Source organism: Anas platyrhynchos, chromosome 16 (genome assembly GCF_047663525.1).
Source record: "Anas platyrhynchos isolate ZD024472 breed Pekin duck chromosome 16, IASCAAS_PekinDuck_T2T, whole genome shotgun sequence".
Lineage (NCBI taxonomy): Eukaryota > Metazoa > Chordata > Aves > Anseriformes > Anatidae > Anas > Anas platyrhynchos.
Genome location: NC_092602.1, coordinates 3,396,175 through 3,408,906, shown reverse-complemented (window position 1 = coordinate 3,408,906; position 12,732 = coordinate 3,396,175). Strand labels below are relative to the sequence as shown.

The following is a 12,732-nucleotide window of genomic DNA, read 5'->3' as shown; positions in this document are numbered from 1 at the left end:
CAAACTCTTAGGCTAAAATCCAAACTTTTTTTTCTTGTATTGTTTCTGTAAGAATAATAAATTTTATGCTTTTATATGGTCATGATTTGGCTAAATTGAACTACTCCAAATTCAGTTACAGCACTGGTTACTAAAAAAACAACCCACACAATAGAAGTTTAGGAGAAATTTTGGCTTTTTAGAACTATTTGTGGTAAAGCCTATTGCCACGATTGCAGAATTGGCTCAAAATGCTTCTTTTGAGATGAATTTTATTTTTTGTGCGTCCCTTCCCTCTTCCCCACCCCCTGTGATTAAATATTTCCTTCTGTATGTCCACAAATCTAATTATTTTGGGAAGTTTAACCACATATAACATTTCTGACCCAAAAGGACATTATGCAACATGATTGCATGAGTATTCATCATACATGTAACTGAAGTTTTTGAATTAGTTTGAATATATTAATTGTCACAAGCATCTGTATGCTATTTTTAAGGAAATAATTCCTGAAATTCTGAAAGGCTCCACCTACAAGAGAATTGGAGAGCTAGAAAATATGAATCACTTGATACAAGGCAGGGTCGGTTTTCTTTCCTGTGGTCACTTTGAGGGTGATCCAGAAAGGGTAATCATAGCAGTTTGGATTTGCTCTCTCTAGTCTTCTATTGTCAGTGCAAACACTATTGGCTAATGGAAATTAGTGTAAGAAACACAGATTTTGAAAAAAAATCTTTGTGTTCCTTTGTAAGAATTCAGTTGTTGCCCCTTCAAGTTCCTTTCTTCCTCCTTAGACGAAGGAGAATACCTTAATAAAAACATCAAAAGGGACAAAATAGCCTTGAGGTAATATCCTACATAATTCAAAAAGTTGTACTCTAGTTCTAAACTTCCTTTTTTTTTTTTTTTTTTTTTTAGCTGAGAGAAAGTTTTTTAGCTCCTAAAAAGTTTGGAGTGAAGGGAAGGAGGAAGTTTGGAGTGGAGGGGAGGAGGATATGTAGTATCTTACACAGGGGGTATGTAGTATCTTGTCTATCCGAGATGGTAGACAATATTACCTCCTGATTTGTGGTAGGTGGAGGCATAACAGCTGAATATAAGAAATTCCAGTCTTAGGATGAGCAAGGAGTAACGCTATCGGTAAGTCATCATCCCTCTATATACTTGCACCTTTTAAGGAGCAGGAAGGTTTAGATGACTATCCAAAAAGTGTATTTTTATAATACCTCATCTAAAAAATGCTCTATAAGTGGACTGGCACATGAATTAGAAGCTACCAGCATCATTTAATTATATGGCTTATCTTGGTTCCCCTTCTGGCTTTGATTGCCCTTAAAATAAATTGTATAGGTTTGGATCATCATCACTAAGTTTAATCCATTTGTGTAAAAAGGCTAACAGCATCTACATGCTTTTTTTTAAATTAGACTCTCAAATTTTTTTCTTGCCTCGCAGTTTTTGTTATAAGTTTGTGTTCTCCTTTTAATTTTAGACAAACTCTACTGATGCTGTTTTGCCACCTTACACTTTTTACCTCAATCAACCAACTGAAAGCCCAAATTCCTTAGTGTCTGAAGCTTCAGGTATCGTTAATATCTTTTCCTTAAATTTCCTTTTCTGTCGATTTGTGTTTTTAGAGCTTACTAGAACGTACCTCCAATACTTCTGGGGAGGTACTGAGGGTATAAGCACAGAAAAGCTGATAATTTTTGATATAGTATAATTCTGCTGCTCATGGTCTTGTTTCAAACTGATGGTGGCTCCTGTGTATCACTGCTGGCAGATGCAGGGCTTTGGGCAATTTTATTTTTCTTCAAATTTCTCAGTGCTTCAAGGCTGAGCTTTGTATTTAAAGCTGTTTCATAACGTAATTACTGTTAAAATCATGGTAGGGGATAAAATGACCTTTAAAAATATTAGCACCACTGATGGTTTAGTAATCACAGGAGTGCATGGCTATAGAAGCAGAATTCCTGTAAGCCAAAGGAATGATTCAGTAGTTCTGTGAATAAACAAGAACAAAATAATGCAGTGTGTAATGTGAGGATTATTATTATTTTTTATGTTGGGGTGCGTGTGAGTGAAGGGGGTTGTTTTTTGTTTTAGTGTGGTTTTGCATCTGTTCTTTTTGGGGGGAGCTTTGTATGGTTTTGCTGTTACAGTTTTATTGGGTGCTTTATTTTATTTTATTTTTTGTCAAAGCCAAACAACTAATTTATGTATTTTGATCATAACATGGTGGATCCACTTCAGTAACAAACAGGGATACAGAGACGTAGCCCTGCAAATGATGTATATTTCTTCTACACAACCACACATATAAGAAACTGAAGTGGGATAAAGACTGTTTAAATGTTCCTCTTGTGCCATCCCACAGTAGGTGGGTCCCGGTAGGCTGTCTTTTTGCATGTAACGGTGTGCAGTTGAGCACCAAACTGAAGAGTTTGTAACCTTGAGTGGCTGTCTAGAATTATTCCTTCGGCATTATAAGTTTTAAGAGCTATACTGGCATTGTTAGAAATGTGGCAGTTTATTGTAAATGAGGCTATGACCTTGAACACCAAAGAGTATATCTATATTTTCACTAATTTGCACCTTTAATTAGCGATGCTGTGTGATATAGTACTGATTACGTATGTTGCTTGTGTTTGGCGTTGAGATTTTTATAACTTCTGCTAACAAATACTTCAGTAAAATCCCTAAGCAATAGATGCTAGTAATTAATACACTACTCTTGTTCATTGGCAGAATAACTTCTTTCTAATGGTTTTGGGGATTCCAGCTCCATAGCAGTGAGATTGAAATTTTAACCTTTTTTCTCCAATGATTCTTTTAGGACTTTCGTACTGGAAACTAGATGAAAAGGACATGTATCACTCTTTACCAGAGAACTTCGGAAATGAGTTCACTGATGTTTTCTCCACAAAAGTATCACCAGATCAGGTAGACTCTGTGCATGTTCTAAAAGTTGTGTTATATTTGTCATCTTTCCCCTTTTCTACAAATGGAAAGAATCAGCCCTTCAGAAGAGAAGTTTTCTGTGAAGCCTCTTTTTGTTAGCTCACTGTCTCCATTATTCATTTACCCTGGCTACCTTCACTTGGAATTTACTGACCTTCTGTCATCTAAAGGAAATGGTGTAAGAGACAAGAAGAGATTAACTAGTGTATTAAAGGTGTATTTGCCTCATTAACGACAGTTCTTTAAATTGGGTGCATTGAATAGAGCCTTTGTTTTTTCTGAACTGTTTCATTAGCCAAAAAGAAGTAATTGGGGGTGAAGGGTTGTGTTCAGCAAGACTAACGTAGCAATTTCACCTCCTTAAGTCATCTTCTGCTGATGAAATGAAGCTATCGTCGTTGAAGGATATTTATCAGAAGAGACAAAGGGAAAACAAGCAGCTGCCAGACATGAATTTTATGCCTTCTTCTCAGTCAAGTCACCCACCAGAGGTAACGTTATTATCTTTGTTCCACATCTCAGTTTGAAGATATGTTAGGTTTTACAGGCTGCTTTCACATTAATCGGCACCTGCTGCCACCTCCAGTGCTGTGCTGGAACAGCAATTTTTGCAACTATGTGATGAGCCAGACTGGGAGGGGATCCAGCTGAAAAGAACCCCTGAGAACACTCTGGATGAAGGAGCACCTTTGCAGCACATCCTTGAAGGTGACACAGGGGTGAATCTGCTGAAATGCACATGGGACTGCAGTTGCAGAAGCAGGGTTTTCTTATGATTTTCTACAAGACGAGTTCCTTCCACCTCAAAAAGTGAATAGGCACGGGTTGTGGGTTGTAGAAGTACATGTATTCTTTATCAAACTTGTTTCCATACCCAGATCCAGGACGTAGTCTTTAGATTTTCCTCGTATATGTAATGTACAAGGCTACACAGGGGCTAATAAGTGACTGTCTTGTTTATGTAATCCACGAAATGATTTTAGTAACTGCACAATGTTATTGCTTTAGCCTGCAAGCAAGCATCCTAATTCGTTTATATATATGGCTGAAATTTTCTGGACAGCTACAGATGCTGGATATATCATTTATTCCTACCAGAAACTGAGAAACACAAGTTGCAAGCATTGGGTACATGTATCATCTTCTGAGCTGTTACAGATTTCTTGTCTTTGCACTTGCTTGTCAATATCAAATAATTGTAGTAACATTCAGAGTAATTCCTGGAATACATTGTATGGATGACTAATGTATTCAGATTAATTCCATTTACATGACCAAAAGTTAAAACATTTTTTTTTAGTATTGTAACTTACTTCCTAGATCTTGACGTTGGACCCAACCCTGCACATGAAACCCGGTCAGCAGAATCCAGGCCATTGCTTTTTCAATATTCCTGAAGAGACTACTCCTTTTTCTCCAGACTCTATGGCAGAACCTGGATTTTCAAGTCATTGTGATACAGACTCTTTTTCACGGACAAGCAATTCATCTCAGTGTGATGATTCCCCGAAATATCCTGCTGGTAGCAGAGCTGTGCATTTGGACCTCTGGAAAAATCATGCAATTCCAAATGAAAACAAGGCCAGCTGTCCTTTTCCAATGGCATATACCGATGCTAATAGTGATATTTTACTCAACACTGAGGAGGAAGAAACATTAACTCTAACTCCATCTTCTGTTACTCAGTGTGCTGACAACAGTTTACCAGAATATAATCTTTCAGTGGCATCTGTTGAAGATCCTGTGATAATGTCAAAGTAAGTTTTTTTCTTTTTTTTTAAAGTTAGTTCCTTCATGAAAGAACAGTACTGGTGACATGAACAAAACATGCACGTTCTGTGAGCTTAGAATGTAGCTGGGCATTGCTTTTTTTTCTTTCTTTTTCTTCTTCCTGAAGTACAAATGGCATGGAGATAGAACAGTCATTTTCCACTTGTTATAAATGTCTTTGAGACCATACTATTTAATCTTAAGCATGGTGTTTGTACTGTCTTCCTTGATCCCCATGAATATCAGAGCCTTACCTGGAACACAAAACAGTTTTCCATATTTTAATTTTTATTATTTCTGTTTATACATTAAAATAAAAGTACATGCTTACTTCCTAGGCTGTATGAGGGTGCTGATTTAGGTACAGAATTTCAAAGTTCTGTGGTAGGTATGGTTTTTAGAGTCAAATGGTAGGATAATCCCAGAATTACTGTACTTAGGAAAAATAAATATCCCCCAATCACAATTGAGGCTCTCATGATTTGCGCAGTGACAGGCAAATGTGGCATATATTCCATGTGTGAGGGCTTATGCAGAGGGTCTTGACTGTTTCAAGACAGTTCAATTTGTGTGTTTCCTGGTTAATTTCTTGTGCATATTTTCTGCTGGGTAGAAAAGGAGAGAAGGAGTTAAGCTTTGTGTTATTAATGTGAATGCTTCCATGCCAGCCTTGGGTGTCTGACACCACTGCTTTAGATGACAAATTTCCTTTGCTTCAATTTGACTGTAACAAAACTCTGCAAGAGATACTGATGTGCTGAGTTCATTACATCTGAGTCAGTGTAGCTGGCAATGCGTGGTCATGTTGGTAGCTGGAAACTTTTTTTGTTCTTAATTTTGAATATAGGATTAGGCAGAACTTGAGGGAAAAACATGCTCGACACATAGCTGATCTACGAGCTTACTATGATGCTGAGATACATAGCTTAAAACAGCAGCTAGAGGCAAGCCATAAAGCTGCTTCTTCTGAAGATTTGAAGAAAATCAATCAAAATCTTGCTGACAGGTACTGTTTATCCATCTTTTTCTTTCTCTGTTACAAGATATTATTTCTACTTTAAAAACTACATATGCTTGTTTAGAATATCTTGAAATGTCTGTCATTCCTCAATTCTGAATGTTTCATGCATCTGTGATACTAATATTTTACTACTAAACACACATTTTACGTTATTTAATGCATCCTTTTAAGATTGGTTTAAAATGACTGTTAGGTGATAAGTGGGATGTTTGGACCAGAGGTCTTGTTTGACTTGATTTTTGCTGAAGGTAGGATAAGTTTTGCTCAAAAGCAGTTGGCTGGCAGGCTGAGGTAGTCCTGAGCAATCTTTAATGGAAATATCACAGTCATAAGATAGTATTTGCCTGTCGTGCTGGTGAACATCATCCCTCTTTATCTTTCACGTCAAAACTACCAGATGTTTCCAGATGTTACAGGAAAAGTCTTGAATTTATTGGTAGCTTTATAAAGCCAATTTACCAGTCAGTGCTCTTTGACCAGATATTACTGCCGGGGGCTGTGTGCCTCACCTGTGTACTCGGTGCCACTTGGGTGACTGCTGTAGAGGTTCAATGTGATTTTATATCATTACTGCCAGTCAAAATACATATTAAAAATTTAGACAGTTAAAATACTTTGCAAAATTTATGGCGTTCAGAGTTATTGAAAAGCTGTGTGGGTAGCTGGGTCTCTTCCTTAATTCTGTTTTAGCAGTAGTGGGTTCTACCTATTAAAAGTGACTTCTGAGCAGTCATTTACTGAGTTACAAGAAGCTTGTGGTATGCTTTCAGTCATTAATTATCACACAGCATCATCAATTAGCTCAAGTGGAACTCCACTCTGGTGCCTCTCAGCTGCTTCTGGTCGTGGAGCTCTTGTGCACAGACTCCAGATGGTTCTGAGCAAATGTTCCCACTTTGCTGCTTGCCCTCTGAGCACCGCAGCCTTTCTGTGCAGAGGTGCTGGGTGCTCACTGCAACAGCTGTAGAGTATGGGAAGAGGTCCCAGGCTGGGTACCAAAATTAGAGAGGAAAGGCAGCTATAAAAGGTAGATTTATTATTTGAAAGTTTAAGAGATTTTTGATTTTATCTCTCTTTTCCATGTAGGTGTGACCAACTAGATGCAGCTCTGAATGAAGCAAGCGCTCGCATAAAAGCCCTTGAAAATAAGAATAATATGCTAGAAAAGCAAGTGGTAAGTATATGTTTGTGGTGACATATATTAATTCAAGTTGCTTTTTAACTAAAAAGATAAGAGGATGCACTTATTCATTGTTAAGCTAATCTGTATTTCTGTATTTTATTTTCAACCTTTCTCTTAATATGACATCAGCCAGTATGTTACAGAGGCGACTTTCCTAGCCGTGTTTCTGAAGGCTCCTTGCTTGAATCATAATCACTTTTGTTTATAAACAATCCTTTATAGGAACCAAATGAAGTTTAATAGTTAAATATTGTCATTCGTTTCTGATGTCTCACTCAAAGCCAGAATCGATTAAAAAAAAAATCTAATTACTTCCTTTTTGATTTCTAATTAGAGCTGTGTAATTAAGAGGAAATCTCATTTGCACTGGGGCAAAAATATTACCTGTTTAAGTGTACTTATACAGTCTTTCTGGCTAGGTCAGACCTGTTTGTTTATGACTGCATAGTTGAATTTATTGATGAAAGAACAGGGCATTCTGTCATGGAAGTTAAATACCTGGAGAGACTAATTCATTCCACCTTTTAGACATTTTTCTTTGCTGGGAAGCAAGACAAGAAGTTGGGATTAGAGGTGTAACTTCTAGATATTTTAAGTCATATAAAATGAATATACCTCACAGAAATGCGCATAATCTTGTACGTCTGTTGATGAGCTATTCTGTTTAGATTATTTTAGTTTCTGAACTAAAAATCTGCAAGGTAAGCATTATAATTAATGTTGTTTTTCTTCTACAGACAGATTGGAGAGAACGTTTTTATGCTGTTAGTAATACTTCCAAAGTTTTACAGGAACGTATTGAAGAAATGCGCACAAATAATAAAGAGAAGGATAACACAATCAGTAGACTAAAATCAAGGCTTAAAGATCTAGAGGAAGCATTTGAAAAAGCTTATAAATTATCCGATAATAAAAATGCAAGGTTAAAAGAAGAAAATAAAATGTTTCAAAATGTGAGTAAGAAAATGTGAAATGATTTTTACAGTTGCATTGCATCTTACCAACACAGCAAGTCCTGGGTGTTTATGCAGTGGTATACTCTGAGTAGTTTTCCAAGACTTAATGCACATCTGAGGGAGCAGAAATATTCTGTAGATTGCTTTGTAGGCTAGGTGTTATGTTATACCACAGACTTGATAGATATTTTAAAACAGTTATTTAAGGCAGCAATTATGTACGTGATATGGTAACATTTGCTGTAGCCTTTCTCAGGTATTTTATTACTTTGTGCTATTAGTTCATCTTTTTGTAGAGGTATTGTAGGAAATAATTTCAGAACAAGTTACTTTTTGTTCTCCTGAGTTTATGTGGAATGGACTGAATCTCTTTTGTAAGTCATCACCGTTAATTTTATGTATAATTTTAGACTGAATCAAAGCAAATGTTCTTCTGATTCTTCAGTAACAGCTTTATGGAATGTTTGATTCGTTTCGGGAAAATGGGTACTAGGAGGAAAAGAAACGTGATGCTTTAAATCCTGTATTTATTTATTTATTTTCCAAATAAAACTTTAAATACAAAGTCAACTTTAAAAGCCAGTAAAGAGTTCTACTGTTCTGTGAAGAGTTCTACTTCAGCTTCTTCAGTTCCTTTTAAAGATAAATTATATGACAATTAGAAATACGTTGTCCATGTAGTTCTTATCCCTTCTGTAACTTTTTTTCTGATTAGGAGATGCTAGAACTTAACAATATTTAAATGTATTCTGTATAGCCCATAGTGCTTATAAGCATGTTAGATAAGTAATTTATTTTATAGCACTCAACAAAAATGTTAGTTATGTTTACTCTCCATATGTGCTTGTTTTTTTGTTTGTTTTAGCTTTTAGGAGAATATGAGTCCCTTGGAAAAGAACATGAAAGAGTAAAGGTAAATATGCACTAGTTAATTAAAAACCCAAGCTGGTAAAATCTGTTGTAATGTATTACAGAATTAACTGACTTAACACAAGTATTTAGGAAAAAGACAAAATGAGAGATACATATATCTTTTTGCTGAAAGCTTTTTACTGCGTCTTCAGAGTCCCTGAAAAGGGAAAAAGAATGAGTTTAGAGTATATTGTGTTCTAGTTGTAGACAGCAAAAATACTGTGAAGTCAAAGCCGAAGAAATGTAATGGAACGCTATTTCAAATAGGAAGGCATATTTAATGTATTATTTTCAAGATCTAAGTTATTTTTTTTCTTCTGTAGACACTATGTAGTTTCCAGACTCGTTACTTTTTTCCTTTTGTACTTTGTAGGATACATTAAATGCAACTGAAAACAAATTGCTTGATGCAAACACCCAGATTTCTGATTTGAAAAGGTAAATGTGAATGTTATTACTATTTTAACGATATGAAATACAGCCTGTGGCCCAAACATTTAGTCCTAGACTATCAAGTTTGTGTATTTGCAATCTTAATTACATCTTATGAAGTATTTCATGCTGCTTTATGCAGCTTTGCACAAATATGAAGAATCTTGTCATTTCTAAGAAATGTGGTGTGTGTTTTTACTTCCTTGATCACAACCTCTTCCAGTGGGTTGCAATTGCTTCCTCTCTGTTGTCAGTCAGATAGCCCAGCCAGTCTGCTGCTCAAGCTTTTGCTACTGAAGTTGTTTCCTCAGGAGCCCCCATCTTTAGTTTAGCAGTCTCTATGCAGGTTTTCAGGAGTGAGGATGCTGACAGGAGTCCACTATTTGAGATTATGGCTCCTGAATGTGAATAAAGGACAGAAAGTGTTCCATATATAGCAGAAATAATACCTGCTATGGATGTCTCTCAAGAAGCCTGGATCTGTCTTGTGGTTGGGAGAACAGATACATATTGAGCTTTATGCTTTCTGGGCAGGCACTAGGCAACAGTCGTGACCATCAAGAGTTTTATGGCTATGGATGTGTCCTCCAGTTTGGGATTTCTCAGCTACTCCTAATCAAGGGTGTAAAACAGCATAGTTGTTCGGTGGCGTTTAGAGATGTGTGGGAGGAGAGGACTTCTGAGAGGGCTCTAGGGCAGGCATTGTAGAACTGCAGTGAGGTGAGGTGTGATGTCGTTCATCTCCCTCAGTGCTTTTTTTTTGGGGCATGTGCTGTTATTTCCTTTCCTGTTTTATATGAGCAGCTGAAACCAAGACTGTTAGAAATATTATTTTTTTTGTGCCTGGTTTTTGATGATTCTTCTAGAAATGTGGCTACAAGTTTCACCTCAAAATCCATTCCAAATGTCATAGCAACTAAGCATTAACCCGTGTAAAGTTAAAACTAAAACAAGAAAAAGCAAATGCATTTTCAGGCATATGTTTTGCAATACTTTGTTACTCAGATCACCTGATTTTTAAAGAAGAAGAATGGAAAGAATGAATAGCAAGAATTTAAGGAAGGAGTAGAAAGGAGCCAAAAATACACTGCCTTCAATTTTTATTGTACTGTTGAGGAAATAAAGAGAGTGTGAAAGAAAGTTCAGTATGGTATTTCTATTAGTGCTTCTATTTTTCCTGCCTGACTGTTGATGCTGCTAGCTAGGGATCATTCCATACTCATAAAGTGGAAAAAAGCAATTTTTACATCCTGTTCCAAAACCCTGAATTTCTATTCTCCAAGCAGCGAATGCCTAAAATTGTATTGCACTGAAGATGTGGGCTGCATGAGCAGCAGATTGGCAGTTACGTGAGTGACACACAGGAGAAGGAGCCACCCACTAAAATCAGTCAGGGAGTCCTTTGTGTAGATTCCTCATTTCAAAGAGGAAAAACATTTGTTTGCCCCTCCCAAAGCCCCTAGGAGTTGAACGCTTTGATCCACAGCAGTATCTCCTGGTCTTGTCTTTCTAGCTAGGTCACCTAACCTATTTGACTTAGGATACAAACACATATTTATCTACGTGTTTATGGATAGATAGAAATCTCATAGTTACTCTTGTTCTTCTGCTCTACTCAGGATATCTGAATAAAAATGAGTAAACTCCAGGAAATATGATGTCTCTTTATATATTTTAAATCATCTTATGCATCTTTGCTACTTTTACATTAGGACAATTTCAAAACTTGAAGCTCAGCTCAAGCAGGTAGAACATGAAAATATGTTGAAACTTCGCCATATTACTGAAAGTCGTTTAAGAACCTCTTGTGCCAAGTAAGTGAATATTCCAATAATATGAAAACAGGTCACGTGCTTTAGAATACTTTAATGTGTTTTGGGTAACAATGGATAAAGATGTAAGTCCATAGGCTAAACTGGATTAAACACATGATGTAATCCCAAGACTTCATGTGCCAAGAAATTATTAAAAAAAATAATAATCAGATAACACACGTGTTATTTGGCAGACTGTCTCTAGTCTTTCTGCATGAAGACTGGTCTCAGTTGCTAAGCTGAATAGAGATTTCCATGCTCAGCAAAGATCTTGGGAATAAAATCTAATAGTCCAATTAGACATTAGAAGTTTTCTTTATGCCCTTACGTCTTTGTTTTAAGAGGCTCATTACTGCTTTTTATTTTTCTAACTATAGTTTGTACGGGTATGCTGCGAGTAGTGTGGAAGTTCAGTTAAAATGCATACTCCAGTAAGGATTGTGAATGTATGTTAAAGAAGTTAGAAGTTGGTCTCTCTTCTGTTTTGGTGCTTCTATGTCTTAAAGTCCTGAAAAGCTGCTATTTTTCTACAGTATTTACAAAGTTATTGTATATTTTTTATTTGATTCTAATTAGAACAAATAAATAATACCTTCTAATTATTTTTTTTTTCAAGAAAAATTCAAAACCATTCATAATTCAGAGGTTTTTTTTTTTTTTTTTTTTTTTTTTTCCCCACAGCAAGTTGGCAACTCCTGATGTTAGCAGGCGAAAGTGGCTGATACCAGGAGCAGAGTATTCAATCTTCACTGGCCAGCCCTTGGAAGTCCAGGAAAGCCCGAAAGACAACAGGCTAGAAGAAACCTATATTCCTTCAAGGTGAGCAGATTTCCTTCAGACTCCAATGTGATGTGAAGTTGAACAATTCTAAAACATAATTTTATTCAAAATTGACCAGATTCCTATTTCCAGACTTCACTGCTAGTGCGAAGCTTCAGGTGTAGTTTCATTTCTCGGTAATTTACCTTCTTCCTCAGAAGTTGCTAAAGCCTCTGTCAGTATTTGTTTACTTTGAAGAAGATGTCAAATTATCAAGCTTATCTCATATTTTGGATTCTTGGATTGTCTGTAACACAATTGTGTGAGGTTCTTGGCAGAAATTAAGAACAACTCTAAAAATCTTGCTTTGGCAACTGTAAAGCTCAAAATAAATTTCTCCCAGTTTTTCTGTTCAGCTTGCATTTGGATTGCTGAAATAAAGCTGGAAAAATTGATCTTTCTTCCTGCTTCTTTCTTTAAGGCATCATTCTCCTCCTGAAAAAGACTCCTCACAGGAAGACTCTTCAACAAACTCAATTGAAAAGAAAGAAAATGGGATGTCAGAAGCACCAATTATAAAAGCCTTCAAAGAACTTGGAGAAGGAAAAGCTTTTAAAGATTGGGGTACACAGACAGAAAAAGAAGACTCATCAGCTAGTAATTTTTTAATTTACTTTTATATTCCTAAACTTGTCTTTATGGGCCTTTCTTTGTTTGCATGTCTTTTGGTTTTGTTATCATCATGAAAGCTCATCCATCTTCAGTGATGGGGTGAAATGAATGTGGTTGTTAGCATGCAAATTTCTGGAGTTTTCCTAAGAAAATTCATAATGATACAGCTAAGGGGCTTGTTTAAAATAGAAGGAATGCAAAGGTTGCTGTTAGGTCTCAAGCTAGAGAGTAGTTGATGTTCTTTTTCTAAGAATAACGTAGTATTTATAAAC

General features: G+C 36.2%; 1 protein-coding gene across 4 annotated transcripts in view; it reads left to right on the top strand.

Moving 5' to 3' along the window:
• MPHOSPH9 (M-phase phosphoprotein 9) overlaps positions 1-12,732 on the top strand; it is a 28,297-nt gene that overhangs the window by 9,709 nt on the left and 5,856 nt on the right. For all 4 annotated transcript variants that reach the window (XM_027469738.3, XM_072024370.1, XM_021270073.4 and 1 more), the window contains 12 exons: positions 1,473-1,563; positions 2,817-2,923; positions 3,307-3,432; positions 4,262-4,698; positions 5,559-5,717; positions 6,819-6,906; positions 7,653-7,868; positions 8,737-8,784; positions 9,157-9,221; positions 10,928-11,029; positions 11,711-11,848; positions 12,270-12,445. In XM_027469738.3, coding sequence (XP_027325539.2) covers positions 1,473-1,563; positions 2,817-2,923; positions 3,307-3,432; positions 4,262-4,698; positions 5,559-5,717; positions 6,819-6,906; positions 7,653-7,868; positions 8,737-8,784; positions 9,157-9,221; positions 10,928-11,029; positions 11,711-11,848; positions 12,270-12,445 — 1,753 coding nt within the window. The remainder of the gene's footprint in view (positions 1-1,472; positions 1,564-2,816; positions 2,924-3,306; positions 3,433-4,261; positions 4,699-5,558; positions 5,718-6,818; positions 6,907-7,652; positions 7,869-8,736; positions 8,785-9,156; positions 9,222-10,927; positions 11,030-11,710; positions 11,849-12,269; positions 12,446-12,732) is intronic.